We start from the raw sequence: 22,759 nt of genomic DNA on the forward strand, positions 1-22,759 counted from the left end.
TTTTTTCTTTCTCTATTGTGCGTTAAAAGGTGTTGCTGGCATTTTTCGATTGTTTGTATCGATTACTATTGATTAACAACGGCTAACGGTTTTCGGTCCAATTATTGAAGAAATAAGCAAGGATTATGATGGAAAACGGTGATTATGCCGTGCAGTACGGCGAAGAAAGCTACATGGAACAAGAAGAAGAGTGGGAACGTGAAGGTCTGCTAGATCCTGCCTGGGAAAAACAACAAAAAAAGGTGAGCAAAATTTTTCATTTTCAACGGGGATACTGTCTGCGTAAGTGTACATTCAATGCCATTTGGCAAAATACGCTGCCAGAAAAAAAAATTAAATTGTGATCTTGGCATCTTTAAAAGTGTGCGATGTTGTTAGCAACGTTGTGCTCGAATTTGTCGGATTGGATTAAACTTACGTATTAAAGAATCTTAAGCAATGAAAACATCATGTTAGATAAATCAGTTTTAGAAATCCAAATATTTTACGATACATAGATGAGTGTTGACACTGCTATTTATAAATCAAAAGTAACTAAGCCGTATTTATTGATTATGTCTTGAGATACCTGATTAATGCCGCACAGCGTAATTAATTAGCATGGCTTGTAAAGGATCAGTTTTTGGCATATGCTTTAACGCACTATGGCACATTCCAAGAATGAAGCAATGTGTTTTATTTATAAAGAACGAATATATGGTGTACAATATGCCAAAATGATAAATATTTTAAGATTTTTGGTTTATAAATATAAAAGTGGATCATGGCTGTTAGCTCGAGACCAAAATTTAAAATACTTTCGCGATGCCGTCTGTAGTAGTTGGGTGACGTACTTTCGGGGGCTATGTTTACACTACTCAGAGAGCACACACTGTGGAATTCTTAAATGTATTTCCTACACTGCAAACAATTCAGGCCCATGTCAGTGAAACTTTTGCAACAAACTTGCTGTCTTTGATTGCTGAAATTTATTTTCGATTGTGAACCGTTGCTCCTTACTGAATTTGTCAATCGAACTTCTCAATACTATTGGAGCATAAAATTCACTGGTAATGAAAATCGAAATCCGTGCTTGGTTTCCGGACAAATTTCGAAAAAGAAAATTCTAATTATAGAAACGGAATATGTGGAGAATGTACAACGAAATATTAACGCTTGTATGTTTGTCTTGTAGTTGTGTGTAGGAGGGGCGATGTGCACGATTCAACTGGCGTATCAAGAATAACTATAAATAAATTTCGTCTTCCCCTATTTATGCCATCTCCCAAAATCGAGCTTCAGCTTCACATTTCAAGTATGTGAGTCTATCGATGAGTAACTGTAAAAAACAACATGTTTAAAACTTTTCATATGCATATTTCTTGCGAAAATTTTTAATGCAATAGATGTTATTACAGTTTCATGCCCTAATATCGTGAGCCTAAGAATGCTTCAAATGTTCATCAAACAGCCATGAAAAAATAATTTGATGGTGTTTCTTGATTTTTCAAACGCTATGTCTTTCCTTTATATATATGTATATATATATTAGGTTGCCGAACCACTTGTGTAGTGGCTGGTATGTTGGACACTTTTACGTTAAGGCATTCCCAACTAACATTTTCAGCGCTATAAGCTTCAGTCATTTGCTTTCTGTTGTCTAACCACCGAATAAAAGCAGTCAACGCTGAGTAAAAAGGAAGCTAGTCAAATATTGTCGGGCCGCCACCAAACCGGACTTCGCACAATCAAGTCGCGACGCGACCCAACTCGCGACGTTTTTTAATCATGTCAAATGTAGTGCGCATCCTTCCCGTTGTTGTCAGCAACACAGCGCACTGCGAAACAGTTGCGACACTTGTGGACCAAGAAAATGGCAATTTTTGATTGAATGTTGGTCTTGATTCCAACCGGATAGACAATATAAATCATAAGCTAATACACGGCTGTAAAACAAGCACCATACAGCTACCAAACTCGGTGTTCAGAAATCCATTGCTTGTCACTGGGGCTGCCTTTACTCCACTCTATTCCAACTCCGGGAGATTTCCCGGAAGATGTGAAAACATGAACAAATCGAATAGGAGTCCCCACTAACAAAACAGCTGCTACTATTTATATAGTACAATTCGTTATACTTACAAATCCTCAAACCAGCAGCGCTTTAAAGGCCGTTATGCGATTTCATTACAGCTAGAAGTTGTAATAAAGAAACTGTTAGTTTACCAACACGGCTTGTCGGATGTAAACATTTTTGTCAAAACAAACTTCAAGTGGGATAGCTACCACACAAATTCTTCACAGCTATCCATCTCTGTGCTGTAAAATTATTTGGGTTGCTTTTATTGCACTTTACAGGGTGGCCACCCAGTCGGGAATTTCGGGAAAACCGGGAAAAGCTCGGGAATTTGAAACCACCGGGAAAAAGTCGGGAAAACCTCGGGAGTCACCGGAAATTTGCAACATAGACTCTCGGACGACTTATAAAATTCATACAATAATTCTTTGGCGATGTTAAAAGCCTGGGTGAAGAATGTTCAATTAAAAAAAAAAGTATGTATTTTTAACTTCATTTGAAAGTGCAGTACGAGGATACGTGGAATAGATATGCTGCCAACTATCGAACTAGATAACATACTAAGTGAATACTGGCGTAACGACCGTTCTTGGAAATCAATACCTTGTCATCGTGAAATTACAGTTGAAGTGAATCGTAGTGATACTACCTAACATGACAATTTGAACAATCAAAAAGATATCCTAGAAAACATTCTGGTGGAAAGACTTGTTGATTAACCCTAAAAGGGATACCTTCATGGCCTCAGTTTCGTCACCTCGCTGAATGTGTTCCATCAAAGACGAGCTCTGAAAGGCGCTTGGGGTCCAATGGACCCCAGGTATCCCTTCTAGGGTTAATAAGACACTTCGGCATTTCAGGACATACATGTTCCTGAGAGCATCAAGCATCCGTTGAAATTTAAGCGACAATTGAAAGTAATACTAGAAGATGCGCTTTAGGGAACTGCTTTTAGATTTTTAGAATTCTGTTTTAAATTCTAAGCGATGAGCCATGGAAGCCCTATAAAACAAAAAAAATAACTTCTATCTAAAAAAAATCTCGGCGAATTCCTCCTTGAAGTCCTGGTACAATCCCTAGGAGAATATTTGACATAGACTTTGAAAGTCTTTGAAAATTTCTGATAGGATTCTGATGAAAGTTGTGATTGCTTTCTTGACTGAACTGCTTCAAGGATTTTTTAAATGTAATGCCAGAACGAATTTAACCTTCCTGCTGCATCACGTTGGCAGCAGCTTGCTAATGTATCAAAGGAGGCTTAAATTAAAACCTATGAAAATCTGGATGAGTAATTTTGGTGAAATGCTTTGAACATTCCGACAATTCAAAAATATTTAGTAAAACACATTTGAAATAATATATAAAGGGATTCCTTGAGTTATAGCAGCAGGAACCACCACCCCCGTGTGGTGTTCTAGAATGATCTTGATTTTTTTTTTTTTTTGATAAATCTCTTCTGTTTTCCTAAAAGGGATTGCCCGTCAATTCTTTCCGGCTTTCTAACATTTGTTTTCACCAGTTCAACAGTTAGAAAAGCCGGAATGAATTGTCGGGAAATCCCTTTTAGTGAAGCCTTCGTATAAATTCCTTGTGAAAGTCCTGGTTGAATTCATGAGGCAATTCTGGAAAATTCAGAGAATGAGTTTCTTGTTAAACTACCAATTGAAATTCTTTGGGCGATTCCGGCAAGTCTTCAAAAGCATCTGGAGCAATATAGTTGTATTATTTATAGAAGAATTTCTAAATAATTGATCGATCACTATACTGAAATTTCAGGTAATACACTTTTTCAAAACCAAATCTTCAAGGAATTCCTGGATAAAATCCTGACATTAAATAATGCCATCAAAAACGAAATCTTTGACAATCGCTGATGAAATAACCGAGAAGTAGACGAATACCAGACAGAATCTAGTTTTTTTTGATCTCATACATTTCTCCTAGAAATTACAATTTCAGTCTTAGAAATCTGCCTCACAGTACCCATTTACTCTACAATAAATCTGTGTTAGGAACGACGATCAAAAATTCTTCTCGGATTTCACCAGAAGTTATCAGAGATTTCTCTAGGAATTGTTTCCAAAAAAAATCTTTCACGAGTAATCTTTCCAGATATTCTGCTATCTAGCATGCCTTGTTTGGCATTCTGATATTGCCCGTTTGTTTCGCAATTCACCAACAATCTTTTGGAAGAGACTGTTGGAATATGATTAAGAAAACCATCTATTACTTTTTAAGGAATATCACATAGAGTCGTACAACAAATCCTATAATCATAGTGTTTTCTCTAGGAATTCCTTCAATTTTTGTCGGTTTTCTTCAATATTGGATACGAGACAAACAACTTTCGACTTAGCAAAATATTTAGTGAAGTAGTTTTAAACTTATTTTCAGGTTCGTCTCAAATAAAGCTAACATTTTAAAAATATTCATTCTTATAAGTTTTCCTGAGAAGGTTACAGTTAACTACACTGTAAACAATTAGACTTTAAAATCGGGAAAACTTTCGAAAAGCTACCGGGAAAACCGGGAAAAACTCGGGAATTTGATTTGCCCTTCTGAGTGGCCACCCTGACTTTAATTCAATGCCGGAAGATTTTCCGGAAGATGTGCAAATCGAGTAAGCGTCCCAGCCACTACAACAGCTGCTTTTATACAGTACGTTTTGTAATGTTGCCAAAACACAAAACAGCAGAGTTTCGTAGCCGTTTAAAAAACACTCTTTCAGCTAGAAGCTGTGAAGAAGAATCTGTTGGCGCAACCACACAGCTTGTTCAATGTAAACATTATTGCGTTTGACGTTTCACAAGCTTTTGCAGCAAGATGAAGTTGGGTAAGGTTTCTTGTGGCACAATTATGAAGCCGTGTCTGGAGTAAAACAAAACTAGTAATCCTACATTATAGAGATCTGCGGAGGCGGCCATTGTGAGCCAATCATGCAGAGAGAACTGTCAAAGTGTGAGCCAAATGATCATGCTTATCGTTCGTAGGAAGGCCTCGTTTGAACGGTATTGCAATAATCGGAACTAAATAAATTAAAATTTATTTTTAATATCGAGATATTGGCGGCAATGTATGTTTAATAAAAAGATAAATATTTATTAATTCTGCTTTCAAAAGCCCATGCTTATGACGACACTTTTGTTGCTGCACTTGTCGAAAAAACTTCCATTGCGCTTCTTGCTTCACTTCTGCCGATATAATTAACGCATCACTTTTGCATTGAATTTCAGATTTCTTAGATTTCTCCGCTATTTCAACAAAATTTTGAAAAAAAAATTCCACCATAATGGATCATTGAAGTCGACTTTTCCGCTACTCACCGCATCAAAACAAAAGCGCCACCATATATGGACGGTAACACAGTGACAGCAGTCGAGTTACGTCAAACACACAAGACTACGGTGGCGCTATCTGTTCATTTCATAGCGGCCGTTTTAGTTATTTTAGTGATCCATTAGAAAATGTAAACAAAACAACTTGAACCACAACGAAGTCACGCACAAAGTTTGAACATCTAGCTTTGTAGCAAGTGTTGGCAGCTGTTGTAAACAAAACAAACAGCGTTGCCAAATCGACGTATGTAACTTCCGCTCATCTCTATGTAGAGGATTTCTAAACAAAACGGGCTATTTTCTATGCTTTTTATATATAGCAGTGTGGCAGCGAGGACATCATCGGGACGGGACCAGTGGATACGGAGATCGGAAGTTCAATTCCAAGTAGCGGCAAGTACTTTAATTATTCAATTTAAAAGTGATAATTCCAGTTCCACATGTATTGGGTCACGGTATCCATAACCTAATTATATTTAATTGTTTAATTTGGGGATGCCGTATAACTATTATTTAATAACTGTGAAAAGGCTGAAAAAGCGCCTTCTCAAGATGTTATTCAGTTGGTGGTTATATAGGAGCCTAAAAAAGAGCTATGACTTCGTGGCATAGAAGCTGCTCGCACAGCATATACATACATGTGGATTAAGTTCGCCAGATTCATTGGTATATGGCTTGCATAGAAGCTTCCTTCCATATGTACAACACAGTAACTCAACATCAAGCCGTATTGAGGACGCTTTGTTGACGTTTACATTCTCAATAAATGTTAGTTGGGTTGTCCATTTAGAATCCAGACGGACAACATTACGTATATCTTAGGGATACTATAACAAACATAGATGGTGAACAAATATTATTTAATAAATATTTACTGTAATTTCATGAAAAAAACCCGAATTAATCCACCTATGGTGAACAGAACCCTTCTTACACTTGTTGAAACTATTGTTGTATTATTTGTATTTAACATATTTATTTTGTGTGATGGACCAAAAGTTCTAGAAAATATTGCGGATTTGGCATCTATTGAATTGGTTTCCAAAATAGCATCATGGACCATGGACTAAACTACCAGAAATGCCAGACACCTTCTAGAATCTTGTGTGATTTTTTTAAAAAAATGCTTACATATTCTGGAATATTGTACCGTGAGGTCGCCATTCACCGCTCACTTTGAGTCAAATGATCAAATGTTAGTAAAGTATCGTAGCAAAAGTGAATCAAAAAACTATCATTTCACCAAGCTTTTATATGGGTGTACCTGAAATCACGTTCTCAAAAAATATTTCTTACACTGCGCTGCAGGAAAACATGGGAACTGTTCAGGGCAAACAGCAGAAGAAATATCCAACAGGTAAAACCCGTTAAAAATTCCATTTTGACAAAACAGGATGAACTGAATGTCATGAATCATCAATACTTTGGTAAATAAAAGTTTTTTTGTTTTTATAAATGAATAGTTTCTGTGATTCCATGAAAAAATAATCCAGTGAGCGGTGAATGGATCCATTATGAGCGGTGAATGGATGCATGAGGGGTAATAGGAGCCAAGAGATAACACATTTGAATTTTTTATTTTTTCGGTTGTAAACATATTTAACAATCGTTTTATATTTTTTCTATAATAACAACGTAATTGTTGAGTTGTTAACGTAAATTAAAGTGCAATATTCGCAAACGTCGAATTTTAACGTCATATACTTTACGAAAATGCCGTTAAATGAGCGGTGAATGGCGACCTCACGGTATCTTTTGTTAACTGCCAAAAGATCTTGAATCGATTAACAAATGGATAAGAAAATCAGCGAGATATACTTTGTCTAATATCTCTTAATTAGTCGATCAAATTAGCTCCGAAGTACTTGGTATTCATGGTTATGGTGCAAAAAGGACAAAAATGATATATCTACTAAGTTAATCAGTTTTGGCATTAGCTATTTATTTTCGCTGTCCGGTTCTTGCATTTTTCCCATAATATATAAATTCAAAGCTTTCATTTAACATATTGTTAGTTTTCATAAAATTCCTGTGTATTTGTAATTTGTTATTTATAGTTTTATTGAAAACAACAATACACTTTGTCAGCATTACTTATTGAAAAATAATTTCCCTTAGACTGGTCAAAAACTAATCCAAGATAACAAGTAAGTGAATAGATTAATAAAAAAGAATTTATTGAAATATTCTTCGTAAGATATCTCAGTAATCAAAAGTCCAATCGAAATAAAATTTCAGGGCCTTATACAAGGATATTGTAGCTTTCATTTGGTGCTTAGAGAACCCATATCGGTTGACAGATGGCTGAGATATTTATTATGGTACCCTTGGTCCAAAATCTTTCAAAAAGTTAACCTGTATTACTCCCAAGTACTCTTTGAAAGATATCTCGGTAATCAAATGTCCAATCCTAATGAAATTGTATAGGGTTCTACTAGAATGTCGTAGCTTTCATTTGGCGCCAGGGTAACCGAAATCGGTTGACAGACGGCTAAGATATTTATTATTATACAATTGGCCAAAAATCTCAAAAAGTTTAGTTGTATAAATCCTAAGTACTCTTCGAAAGATATCTCTGTAACCAAATGTCCAATCGAAATTAAATTTCTGGGTGATCTACTAGGATGCTGTAGCTTTCATTTGGAGCCAAGAGAACTTAAATCGATTGACAAACGGCCGAAATATTTATTATGATACACTTGGTGAAAAATCTTAAAAAGTTTAGAAGTATGACTCATAAGTACTCTTCGAGAGATATCTCGGTAACCAAACGTCCAATCGAAAAAAAATTCAATAGCGTTCTACTAGGATATAGTAGCTTTCATTTGCTTCCAAGAGAACTCAAATCGGTTGACAGACGGCTGAGAAACGTGCGTGACTTTTTTTTGTAACGCACATACACACACACACACATACACACATACACACATACACACACACACACACACACATACAGACATTTGCTCAGTTCGTCGAGCTGAGTTCATTGGTATATGAGACTCGGCCCTCCGGGCCTCGGATCAAAAGTCGGTTTTTCGAGCGATATTTATACCCTTCTTATGGGTGTAAGAAGGGTAAAAAGTAAAGTAAAATTAAAAAACCCGATTTAATCCACCTATGGTGAACAGAACCCTTCTTACACTTATTAAAAATATTGTTGTATTATGCGTATTAAGCAAATTTATTTTGTGCGATTGGCCAAAAGTTCTAGAAAATATTGTGGATTTGACATCTAGTGAAATGGTTCCCAAAATAGCATAGACCATGGACTTACCAGTAATGCCAGATACCTACAAGAATCTTATATGGAATGTTAAAAAAATAGCTTTCATATTCTGGAATATTGTATCTTTTGTTAACTGCCAAATAATCTTGAATCGATTAACAAATGGATAAAAAAATCAGCAAGATGCACTTTGTCTAATATCTCTTAATCAGTCGAATAAATTAACTCCGAAGTACTTGGTATTCATGGTTATGGTGTTGAAAGGACAAAAATGATACATCTACTAAGTTAATCAGTTTTGGCATTAACTAGTTATTTTGGCTGTACAGTTCTTGCATTTTTCCCACAATATATAAATTTAAAGCTTTCATTTAACATATTGTTAGTTTTCATAAAATTCCTGTGTATTTGTAATTTGTTAATTATAATTTTGTTGAAAACAATAACCTGCTAGAATACACTTTGTATGAGATCAGCATTATTTATTGAAAAATAATTTCCCATAGACTGGTCAAAAACAAATGCAAGATAACAAGTGAATATAATAAAAAAAAAATTTATTGAAATACTCTACGTAAGATATCTCATTAATCAAATGTCGAATCGAAATAAAATTTCAGGGCCTTATACAAGCATATTGTAGCTTTCATTTGGTGCTTAGAGAACCCAAATCGGTTGACAGACGGCTGAGATATTTATTATGGTACCCTTGGTCAAAAATCTCAAAAAGTTAACCTGTATTACTCCCAAGTACTCTTTGAAAGATATCTCGGTAACCAAATGTCCAATCCTAATGAAAATGTATAGGGTTCTACTAGAATGTTGTAGCTTTTATTTGGTGCCAGGATATCCGAAATCGGTTGACAGACGGCTAAGATATTTATTATGATACTTTTGGTCAAAAATCTCAAAAGGTTTAGTTGTATAAATTCGAAGTACTCTTCGAAAGATATCTCTGTAACCAAATGTCCAATCGAAATAAAATTTCTGGGCGATCTACTAGGATGCTGTAGCTTTCATTTGGTGCCAAGAGAACCCAAATCGATTGACAAACGGTCGAAATATTTATTATGATACACTTGGTCAAAAATCTTAAAAAGTTTAGAAGTATGACTCATAAGTACTCTTCGAGAGATATCTCGGTAACCAAACGTCCAATCGAAAAAAAATTCAATAGCGTTCTACTAGGATGTAGTAGCTTTCATTTGCTTCCAAGAGAACTCAAATCGGTTGACAGACGGCTGAGAAACGTGCGTGACTTTTTTTTGTAACGCACATACACACACACACACATACACACACACACACACATACAGACATTTGCTCAGTTCGTCGAGCTGAGTTCATTGGTATATGAGACTCGGCCCTCCGGGCCTCGGATCGAAAGTCGGTTTTTCGAGCGATATTTATACCCTTCTTATGGGTGTAAGAAGGGTAAAAAGTAGTATTTTTTAGCCTCAACTCCTTCAGCATGTTAAACCTACAATCAGGTCATTTATACAATTTCCTGAACACCTTGACTAGTCTGATTAGGATTACGAACAAAACTTGCCAAACATTTTTCTTATTGAGAAATTAGTGGCATACCGGTGAGTTCAAAGGACGCGAAATTTAAGTGTTTTTTCCTTGATAAAAACTACCCATCTGTGACGATACCACTGAACGTATCTGGCTGTCGTGGCAGCTCATCAACATAATTAAAACCTCTACAGATCCCTTGTGTGCGTTTTTGAATAGCATCGCAGGACTTGAGGCCGAGCTTGAGGCAGTCATCCTGAGCGCAAGCTTTAATCTTCCTTTGACACTTCCTTATGCCATGGTGTGCGTGCACATCTGTGCACTTAAAATTTAATGATTCTGGAGATATTGACATTTTACGCGATTGTCGTACCTGACCACGCTAAATTTTCAACGTGTTTGTGCGAGATTTTTTTCCTTTTGTCTTCAATTTGAAATTACTTTGCACTCGTTGCAAGAAAAGCGATGAAATTTTCACCATTAAAAGAGAACTAGTTTATGATCAGACTGCTGTAAAAAATTGATGATTGTGATTGTTAAAAGCGTGAATATAGCGCATTTAGTTCACCACTAGTTTTTAAGAATGGGAAAACGCAAATAAAAGTTCGCGGTTGCGTCCAATCAACTCGGTTTCTTTAGAGCACTTTGTCAGCATACATCGAAGAATTAGTGCGCCGAAGACATCAATTTGATTTGATGCAATCGCGCAGTTTTATTTACGTTTTCGCACTTATGAAGACTCAGTGTGCAGTCCAGTGGTGAACTAAATGCGGTATATAAAATATGGGTCCGAAACCTAAGTGGACAATGTCAATAGGACGCAATCAGTGAAATACTACATTCAAAGTAGTGAGCTGGTTTCTTGTATGATCAGATGATCAATTCTCCACTTCTGCAATGAAAAATGGTGCAAACAGCGTGGGTATTATGATTTCTTACCTAATTTGATGCTGTTTGAGCAAAGGTGTGAATAATTGTATTGTTGTATTATTTATTTCTTGCAACTTCAACAACACATTTACGCAAACTTTTGATCAAACATCAAATTAGGCAAGAAATCATAATACCCACACTGTTTCATCTCATTGCAGAAATGAAGAATTGATCATCTCACCATACTTTTGCTCACTACTTCCAATCTAGTACTTCACTGATTGCGTCCTATTTCAAATTAACCCTCGAGTGATCGCGCTGTTGTATTTTGTACAACACGTTGAAAAAATCTCGCTTTCTTTACTCAGCATTAGTGTGATGCTGGCGCAGGTAGCCAACCGCGCGAGTTACGGAAGGTTAATAGGACAGATTGATGAAGTACTAGATTTGTAGTAATGAGCTGAATTTTAGTATGGTGAGCAGGTCTATCTCTGTTTCTGCAATGAATGGTAAGTTGATGCTGTTTGAACAAAACTTTGGACAACAGCACATAACATAAGTGGAACTCCATGGTCAGAGCGAAGGAAAAAGTTGTATCCTTTTCCAGCACGAGAAACTGTTATATCTTTCATAAAAGGCATCGAACTGCCATTTATTTTGGTATACAAAAAACATCTGATCCAACCAGTATTCCAGTTTTGGCAAAGAATACAGGAACGAAGATTGGCATCTGAAATAAGCGCAAAACTAGCTTCTGAAAATCAACTTATTTATTTTGTCATAAATTCATTGAAATATTGGAAATCGGCACATCTACGGTTCACATATCGATCTCCCTTTATATTTAAAGCATAAAACGTATTTTTGACTTGAGTTCACAAAGTTTTATTACAATTTATGTCCTATTTTAGATCTCCTCGTGCTGCCAGTCTAGATCTATGAGGTGAACTGGCGTAGAATCCATTCTTGGACATTAACATCTTGTCTTCGAGTAATGACAATTAAAGTGAATCATAGTGATGTTACCTAACATTTTAAACAATTTCAAAGATATTCTAGAGAATTTTCTGATGGAAAGACTGGTTAAGACAAATATATTTATAGGTTCATATGACACTTCTGAATTTTAGGATGTACATGTTCCAGAAAGCATCAACCATCGTAATAAATTTAATAAAACAAAAAAATATATCATTTAATTCTAAAAAATGTCCTGGTACAATCACTAAGAGTACTTGTGCCTTTGAGCAAAAAGTCCTTGAGAAATTCGGGTAGGATGTTGATAAAATTTTTGATTAATTTCTTGAATGAATTGCTTCAAGAAATTCTCGATGTAATGTCAGAGGAAATTCAAATGAAAAATTGTGAAAATCTGGATGAGTAACTCTGCTGAAAACGTTCTTATAATTTAAAAATAATGAGTGAAAAACATTTGGAAAAATATATGAAGGAATTTTTAGTATCTGGTGGCATTCCTAAAAACACGCCTAGTGTAGATCATAAAAGTATTTCTAATATTTTGTTTAGAAAGTTCTGTCGTTTTCCATAAAGTTCTTTGTTGTATTCTTTTGTTGAACTGTTGAAAAAAAAAACAGTTCGACGAAAACCGGAGTGGATTGTCGGGAAAATCCCTTTTTGGCGAAGCTTTAGCATAAATTCCCGGTGAAACTTCTGGTCCAGGAAATTCTAGAGAATTCAGAGAATTCGTAGTTTCTAGTTAAACTTCCAATTGAAATTCTCGCGGGAGTTCTAATGAGTATTCAAAAGCATTTGGAGCAATATACATAGTTGTATGATTTATGGAAGAATTCCCGAATAATTGATCTGTCTCTAAATTTTGATGAAAATTACGTTCTCAAAAACAAGTCTTTCAGGAATTCCTGGATAAATTACTGACATATCTAAAAATGTGAGACTTTCGTATTGCAATCGCTGATGAAATAACTCAATGCTAGACGATTATCAGACAAAATCTAAGATAAAAATCTTAGATTTTGTCTGATAATCGTCTTGCATTGAGTTATTTTAACCTCTTAAATTTCTCCTAAGATTTACGATTTCAGCCTAAAAAACCTGCCTGTCTGTGCAGTAGCCATTTACGCTATAATGAAGTACACTGATTTCACCATAAGATTGTCCTAAAAATTGTTTCCAAAATTCTTTCATGAGTAATCTTTTCAGATATTCTGCCAGAAGTTCATCTAGAATGTTTTTTCTGGGTATTCTGTTTCCCAAAAGTACTTACCATGAATTTTTGGAAGAGACTTTAAATATTACTAAGAAATCCACTTATTATTAGATTCGTTCAACAAATCCTACAATCATAGTGTTTTCTGTAGGAATTTCGCCCCCCTATGATTATCCTCTTTATTATTGTATTCTGAAATAACTGCATAATTAGTACTAGATGTCATCTATAAATTTAACGAATTTTTAATGAAGATGTCGTAACTTCAATGCCCATCATTGGATACGAGACAATCAGATCAAACAACACACGACTTATAAGCTATAGCTAAATATTTAGTAAATTAGTTATAAACTTATTTTCAGGGTCATATGAACACTATGTTAAATCCAAGGATTTGAAAATATTCAATATTATTTCTCTTAAATGTTTCTTAGTAGGTTACGTTTAATTTTTACTGTAAATCATTTTTCAGAATCGGTTTTTTTTAAAAAGCTACTTAAATGTTTCTTAGTAGATTACGTTTAATTTTCACTGTAAATCATTATATTTCAGAATCGGGAAATTTTTTTTGCCTCAAAGGAAATTCAAACTCATTTTTATATTAGCTGTCCCGGCAAACGTTGTCTTGCCAAGCTGTAGTGGTTTGACAACTGTTGAGCTCATAACATCCCCGCACTCTAGATTGATTTCATTTCGATCGTGTTGATTTCCTTCCCAGCTCATGAAAAATCAAAATTATTCAATTTTCTTACTTTTCTAGCTGATTTTCGTAACTTTTTGTACATATAAACACAGCCACGACAAATACGAACCGAACCGTGCAAGAGTCATCCAGATCGGTTCAGCTGTTCTTGAGTTTTGTTGCCTCAAAGGAAACTCAAACTCATTTTTATATATATAGATATATAGATATAGATAGATAGATATATATATATAGATTAAATAAATACACCTCACGATCTGAATTCGAACAAAAAAGTGCAAGCTTCGAATGTGTTCGAATACAAACTGATCTCAACAGAATTTTCACCCTTTAATGAAACACTTGAAACTTGAAAGTGGGCAAAATCTATCCTTTGTTCAAAATTTTGAAGTACCCTTTATTTTGACAGCTTCATATACAGGTGACTCGATTATCCGCAGTCAGGTTCGGTTGTTTCTCAAGCATATATCTGGGAAACGGAATGCTCTATAAAGTTGAAATTTTGACATGTTGTCAAGCCAACTTTGATTTGTGATAAGTCAAAATTTCAGCTTCTTACAGGATTCCGTTTGCGAGATATTTTTTCGGGAAGCGCCAGAACCCGACTCCGGATAATCGAGTCCGACCTGTACTAGCAAAAAGAGGGTACTTTTTATTTTATTAAAGGGTAATGCCGGATTCGCAGTGCATACTGAAAAATAGTATGGCAATAATGTTATAATGCATTTGACATTTTGATGCCCTGTATACCAGCGTACGAACTCGGAGCCAGAGTTCCACTTATGTTATGTGACAACAGTGTTGTTGGTTTCTCCATTTCTTGCAACATAAACCACATACAGGGGATGGCCTTGGGATGGCCAAAATGTTTCGGATAGGCAACTTTTTTTTCTCTCACAAAAAAGTTCAACATGCTATAACTTTTCATCGAGCGCATCAAAGAATCTCAAATTTTGACTGTTTGTCAACCTATTATATGTGCATCATTGGTACAAATTTGGGCTCGATTGATTAATATTTCGCAAAGTTAGAACCGTTCGGGTAAAACACCTTTTTTTAGACAACTCATTTTTGAGCTGTCATATCTCGGAAACCAGTGAACCGAATTGAATGAAATTTTGAACGTACACTAACATTATGTGAATGCTTCACAAACTATTAAAACATAGGTACTTTTTAAACGTTGAAAAAAGTTATCATAAATTGATATGGGGCCCATATAGCCGAGGCGGTAAACGCACGGGTATTCAGCATGACCATGCTGAGGGTGACGGGTTCGATTCCCGGTCGGTCCAGGATCTTTTCGTAAAGGAAATTTCCTTGACTTCCTTGGACATAGAGTATCTTCGTGCCTGCCACACGATATACACATGCGAAATGGTCATTGGCAGAGGAAGCTCTCAGTTAATAACTGTGGAAGTGCTCATAGAACACTAAGCTGAGAAGCAGGCTTTGTCCCAGTGAGGACGTTACGCCAAGAAGAAGAAGAAGAAGAAGAAATTGACACTTTTTGGACTTTTCTCGAAAAAATGTATTTTTTTACATCAATGTCAATACATTTTAGTATAGATATTCAAAGATTTTCCACTTCTGTTATCAAATTATCTCTAATCAGATATATTGTGATTTTACTTCGAAGATGAATTCCAAGGGAATTTGCTTGAGCTGGTTGGGAATCGCCGTTTAATTTCAAGGGACGTCTCAATGCGTTCTTGTAAAATTATAGACTTTTATGTTAATGCTCTTATTACGCTAAACGACCTCTAGACTGATTCTCTGTAAAATAATATATGTAACACGCATTGAAAAGTTTAATGCTGAACTTTTAAACTAGAGTTTCCCATATTTTTTATAACGAAAACTTTTTATCTCGACGAATTCTTCCGAAAACGCATTGGAGCACCCCTCCGACTATGCTCCTCCATCCTTGCCACCATCAGCTGGCAGCATCGGCAGCATGAGCAGCATAAAAGAAATGTCAGATTGAAACAAAACAAACCAAACCAACCGAGAGAGAGAATCTCACGCACGTGTTGCTCCTACGTTAAATATGTCAAAGCGATGTGTCAGTTTGGTTGCTGCAATCGAACGACGATTCCAACGGCGATTCAAACGGCGATTCCAAAAACGACGGTTCTGATTCGTCGTGTTCAGTTAGCAAATCCATGTACAATATTAGAGCCTATTTGGGTAAAAATTTCAACCCGATATAACTTAATTCGCCGTGAGAAAATATTACATTTTATAACGTCGTATTAAGTATCAATATATTGTTGATAAACGTAAAAAAAATCATTCAATTCGGTTCACTGGTTTCCGAGATATGATAGTTAAAAAAAATGAGTTGTCTAAAAAATAGTGTTTTACGCGAACGGTTCTAACTTCGCGAAAAATTAATCGATCGAGCCCAAATTTGTACCAATGATGCACACATAATAGGTTGACAAACAGTCAAAATTTGAGATTTTTTGATGCACTCTATAAAAAGTTACAGCATGTTGATTTTTTTTGTGGGAGAAAAAAAGTTGCCTATCACAATGTCAGATTAAAATCCTCAAAATTCTAAAACAATTGTAAGCCTGGTTAAACTTTGTTTTTGCTATTAACATTTTTCTGAAGATTCATTTTCAAAAGAACAGAAACAATTCAACATGTTTGTCAAGAAAACGACATTTTAATTGTTGAAATCCGGGACATTTCCGGGACACTTTGCAGTGCGGGACGGCTAGCTTGAATCCGGGACTGTCCCGCACAATCCGGGACGTCTGGTCACTTTAACATAACTACATACATAACATATAGAATGCAATTCTCAGAGCACACACCTGAGCGCTGCTCGATTTGATTAAACCCGAGTGACTAATCGGCCGGTTGTTTATATTTTCTAGCAACTGAAGCATCTCATGAACGAATGCGAGTGGTAAGCTATTTGGTGCCAGAAAATTTGTTTATGTGTCAGTTAAATTGTTTAGATATGTGCGTAACTATTTTTAGGCCAAGCAGATGTCTGAGGTTGGTTTTGCTCGATAGTGTTCACGCTATGCTAACTGAAAAGAACGAAAGTAAACTTCCAGATGGTTATAGACGTGAACGCTATAATTAGCCGTTCAACTTTTCAATGATAGGCGCTTCGCCGTAGAGCTATGAGTGTGTTTGGTGGTAAAATTTATTTTTACTCAGTGAAATTATATATATTTGCAACAGGTGAACTTGAAGTATTATATAAGGAGGGAGACATAATTCGTCATTGAAAAAATATTGCATCAGTGAGATTGTTTTAGGTTTCAAGACACGTTTAATTATTATAGGTTACATATATTAGAGCAGACAAAGTTGCTTGATTAAAATTGGATGTCTATAGGGAACTGCATGGAATTCTCTCCTTCTCTTTCACTCTTACGAGAATTTTGTAAACAACAAGGCCAAGAAATATCAAAATCCCACACAAAATCGAAACAATCCAGTGCCATATCCAGGTTTTTACGCTAGGCTTGCTATAAATCTTGAATCACCCCTCCGTGACGTATCTTACCGACACTGATTTCTTTTATGGTTGGATCGAATAGAGATGGTCGGGTATCGGGTTTTCAAACCCGAAACCCGACCCGAACCCGAACCTGACGGGTACGGGTCGGGTTCGGGCTTGGAAATTTGAAAAAAGCTCGGGTACGGGTCGGGTCCGGGTTTAAACAATTTCAAAATTCTCGGGTACGGGTCGGGTCGGGTTTGAATAATGTCGGGTTCAAGTCGGGTTTGATACCAATGTAGATAAATCAGTATTCAGAAAAATGTTTTATTTGTTGTATCCGATACATTTAATGATTATTATTTAACTCGGGTTTCGGTCGGGTTTATTGGCAATTTTTTTTTCGGGTTCGGGTCGGGTTCGGGTTTGATCGACGAAAATTTTTCGGGTTCGGGTCGGGTCCGGGTTTGACGGAACAAAAAATTTTCGGGTACGGGTCGGGTCCGGGTTTTGAAATTGAAAATTGTTCGGGTACGGGTCGGGTTCGGGTCTGTAAAATCTGAAACCCGACCATCTCTAGGATCGAAGTAAGCTTGATATGAATGTCAAAAATTTTCACTCTTGGTTGTATCAAATTGAATTTAAGAACAGAAAATTCAAATATTATCTAACTAAGGCCCCTTAGCGTGTCAGTTCAAATTTTACTCTTCTTATTTGATTCTTATTCCAAACAATCATCAAGCACGATAGTAGTTGTGTAGCCTTTCTATACCAATTCCATAAACAAACAAACAAAAATAGCACCTCTTTGTCTCGGTACCTCCAATGTAAACATTTCGAGAATATGAATCATTTGAAAGCAACTCAAGCAGTAAACTACTCTACTTCAATGAATAACAAGGAAACATATCCAAATGTCACGAAAAATGTTAGATTTCTTATGTAACAAGCTAGAAATGATCGAATTATTTTGGTACGCTCTCCCACTGTTTATGTTTGCTGCAACAGCAGTGCTGGCGGACCGCTTGGTGAAGATTTCGTAAATTATAATGCTTTGCTTATTTCACTAACAATTGTGGTAAAAAAGTTAAAAAATTATCACCCCACAAATTATTTTTGATTTTATGACGCATAACCAATGTGTTTGACTGGATTTTTTACTTGATTTCGATCAATTTCATTGATGCTTTGCCCAGCAGGATCGACATCACTGCGTGCAATGATCGATGATTGTGCGCGCCAAAAGTCATCACCGCGCTGCCGTCGTCGTCGTTGGTACTGCGGTGGGTGGTAAACACCGCCGACCACATTTTGAGTGCGTTCGAAACAAATCGTTAAAAATTTCTACTTTCGAGTGAAATAATGCTTAGTAATCGTGATTACTTGGAAAGAGGCTTGTATTTGAAGTCATGTGAATACATTTTTATGCCGGATATCTCGTGTGAAATTGATTATTTTATAGAATAAGATAAGCGTCGATTTTTTACAAATATGTATTGGTGCAATGTTGTGTAAAGTTGATTTCGGTCAATGATTTTGAAGAAGCCATTTTGCGATGACACGCTAAGAGGCCTTAAAGGCGCACTACAATAAAAAACTGATTTAAAAAATAAATTAATAATTAATAATAAAAGTGAAGGTCATTTATTTTGGAGCGTTTTTAGGTATGTTGTTTTAAAACAACATTGCGCGTTTAAGGGCTAAAGAATCTTCAAAATATACCTAGTTACGCCCCAAAATAAAATATCGAATTCGATTTTATTACAATTCCATTCCATGCGTTGGAAGGACCATCGCATACTACAATTTTTTTGATCAAAAACCAACATTTTGTCATAACTTTTCGAATTATTGATCAATTTCCATAATTTTTGGAGTGAAAGACTCTTTTTCAAAAAGGCTTCGAACAACCTTGACACCCGACAGATATAATTTGAATTAAGCTCAAAAACTTCAAAAGAAACTCTTGCCCCACTCAAACTTTTGCCCCACTTTACTCTATGTGATTCCATATTAATGGCGGGTAGTGTATGTCGCTTTTGCGACTGGGGCATATGTCACAATAAGGCATTTTATGAGACGTTTCAAATCAGCTGTTTTTTGAATGTTTTCCAGTTTTGAAGTCCAACCGCTGGGCCCATTTATTTACATTTTCGCTAGCATAACATGTGATACAGGCCCATCAAATAAACGGGGTTCATTCATCTGCAAAAATGCGTCAATCCGCCCACTATAATCAATATCCGTAGACCGTGGGGAGGTTTTTTTTATCTGCTAGTGATATCATGCACCTCGGGGGATTGATACATGCCACATTAGAAATCAAAACATTTCTGTCAGCAAAAATCTGATTGGCGCTCACCACATGTTATGCTACTTTTCGTGAAAACAAAAACATCAAATGTAAACAATAACAATGAGCGGCCCATCGGTAGCACGTCTCAGAAAATAGCTTATAGATCTAACAACTGGTCGCAGTGACTTAGAGCATCGCCACGGGCGTCCCTATCTGGGTCCCTATCCCTATTTCCGGGCCCTGAATAGCGACCCATGTTCACACCGGTGGTATTTAAACGGGAATGAAAAATACGGACGCGACATGGGATTAGCGATGGGTTCCCACATTTGGGGACCCACTCAAATCTTGCATTAAGTTGTTATTCCGATGGTTTGTGTGACGTCACTTTCTCTATTTATATTTTGCGGTGAAGTGAGTAACCCGTAACGTGGGTAGATCACCTTGGAATGGTGCGTTACGGCGTAAGATCTACCATACTATACCAAATTTTGATCTTGCTATTTTCCAGTCTGGTTAATTCAAATGCAAGATCAAGATTTGGTTTACCTTTTTTTACTGTTTGTTTTTGTTTATTAATTGTTTTTTATTCTATTTTTGTAATTTGTTTTTCACTGCTAATGTATCGTTTGTTTCAGAGGAATGCAGGTAAATTTGTCCTATGTGTAAATAACACAATTTACAATAAATATAACTGTTGTGAGCGTATCACCATTTAATACTATTTTCTATTTCAGATTTACAAGCAGCGATCAAAACGGTAAAGCATCTCTTTTTTAGAAAGATTAAGATTACCGTACGATTCAGTGGCAGGTAGACCACGGTGTCCGCGTCGATTTCTTCGAGCCGAGTTTCGTAATTTCGCGTGTTCTACTTCTTCGAGTACAGTTTCGTAATTTCACGGGTGTTGATGTGTGTTTCTTCCGTTTCTTATTTTCGCGAACCTCGTTTTACGCAAACTATTTTTGATATAAAAAAAAATGAAATATCTGGAAACCATCCGGTAGTTAAAATACAGTGATCGGGGCGTGAGTGTGGTATCCGGGATCAGCCGTACGACGCCAGCTAGCAGTAGATGCGGTTTTGTTTTCTCGAATTGATTGTGCGGTGGACATTATTCCCTGACATGTCGCGTATGTGAGGACGTATTCAATTTTTTGCGAGTGCATCGTTTGTAGCAAAACAAGAATCGGTCTGGTGATTGTAGCAATTTGTTTACCAAAACAAATCATCCCTTCCCGTATCCAAACTCCTAGTGATTACTCGTAGTAACGCAGAGAATTCCTCGGTTATTGGCCTAAGCGAGAATCACGTCATCACTTCCTTCCCTATCCTCAATTGACCTGCATTCGGACGCGGCCGGCGCTGGTATTGCTTTTTAAAAAGTATTGGGATGCCAGCATTTACACAATGAGGAGAAGGCTAGTCCCAAGCATTATCTGTTGGTTCTTTGTGTAAATGCAGCTGTCCTTGCAATAACAGAGGAGCAACCGCGGGCGGTCAATCATGCTCATGTTCATGCTCATATTTTGCGGTGAAGTGAGCTGAGCAGTGGTATGGAAAATGAATAGCAGTGGATCAATAAAGCATGAGCTGATTATTGATGCACTTTGTCTTACGTGACTAGATGTTTTCCAGAACCCTATCACAAACAAATAGACACAACACTAGTAATTCCCACGTACACCGATTCAACGGTTTATTTAAAAATTTAATAGTTGGCCAACTGCTCATCTGTGGCGCTCGCAGCGTTTTTGTTCAAGTTTTACATTCGCTCACTATTGTCACCTAGTTTATGATTGGCCACTCTATAGCCAAACTCAGTCCTTTTCTAGGTCCTTTTAGATTGGGTAAATATGTTTCCGCGACTATGATTTTGAATAGTAAACGTATCACTTGAAAGAAATTGCTATTAAAATCATCGTCATGTAAACATAATCCCCAATGTCAAACACGCTATTTCACAAAACGCTCAGTACACGCAGAAAAATAAATTGTAAAAACAATTAAATTATAGTTCAAATCAACCAATTTTTCAGTTTGTTATAGCGACAAACTGATTTCTAGTTTAAACTGAACTCTTCCATTGTTTGATAATACAAATATTTTCGTTTTCCGAAATTTTCGACAGTTTGTTAGAACAATCAGATAATTGGTAGCTCCAACATAAAATAACAGATTGTTTTAAACGACTGCACTTTTGCAACTAACAAAGCCGGAATGTGATTGTGTTGGTGACGGCAGCTCCTGCGGCAGCACGGAAATCTTTTTTTAGACACTCGGCAAGCGGATGGAAGCGAAAATGAATAAAAAAAGGCAAAACATCGAAACCGACCAACTTGTTCTGAATGCTGTCTTGAGCACCTGCGCGTTATCCATCACGGCCAAAACTGCACTTGGAAGTTGGAGTGATGGATTTGCTACACTTTCTTCGTTGTGGCGATGTTGGGGTAAGAATTTTAAAGATGTGTGAGTGCTTCCGGGCCATGTTTATGGTTCTAATTTTGTTGAAACAAATGAAGATATTAACGTTATATGGAATGATGGGAATTGGTTGCTTTGATCGATACACTATAAGTAAGAACAAAGAAATATAACTTTGGAATAAGTAAATGCTCAGTTTGAAAATCAACCATGCGTTTTATTGTTTTAAACAAGCCTCATTTTTCTGCGTGTAGGTGCCGGTAGTGAGCAAACGTCAAACAGGAGCAAAAATTATGTGAGCGCCGTCTGCGAACAATTAGCAAACTAGGGGCCATCCATTAAGTACGTCATGGTCCTAGGGGGGGGTTGTGAAAGTGTGACAAGCAATGTATTAAGTATAGGAAAAACCCGTACGAAGAAGGAGGGGGATCAAAAATTCCCAATTTTAGCGTGACGTACTTAATGGATGCTCCCCTACAGAATATTTGATTTAAATATTCTTTAAAAAATAAAACGATAACAAATGACTAGAGGGAGACCGGAGACGTCTGCTTGTCTGTGACGAAATGTTAGAAGTGTTGCGTGTGTTTGTCTGTGACCCTTTGTGCCTTTGTGATTTTATGCAGGATTCATCAAAAACCATAAGGACATATTTAAGTTGTTTCAGTTTG

General features: G+C 36.4%; 1 protein-coding gene across 9 annotated transcripts in view; it reads left to right on the forward strand.

Annotated features, from left to right (window-relative positions):
- The window catches only part of LOC109432788 (alpha-actinin, sarcomeric), a 101,718-nt gene that overhangs the window by 37,592 nt on the left and 41,367 nt on the right, over positions 1–22,759 (forward strand). For all 9 annotated transcript variants that reach the window (XM_062858702.1, XM_062858710.1, XM_062858703.1 and 6 more), the window contains exon 2: positions 30–242. In XM_062858702.1, the coding sequence (XP_062714686.1) occupies positions 126–242 (117 nt within the window). In that variant the 5' untranslated portion in view covers positions 30–125. The remainder of the gene's footprint in view (positions 1–29; positions 243–22,759) is intronic.

The sequence above is a fragment of the Aedes albopictus genome, chromosome 3 (assembly GCF_035046485.1).
Source record: "Aedes albopictus strain Foshan chromosome 3, AalbF5, whole genome shotgun sequence".
In the NCBI taxonomy this organism is placed as follows: Eukaryota; Metazoa; Arthropoda; class Insecta; order Diptera; family Culicidae; genus Aedes; species Aedes albopictus.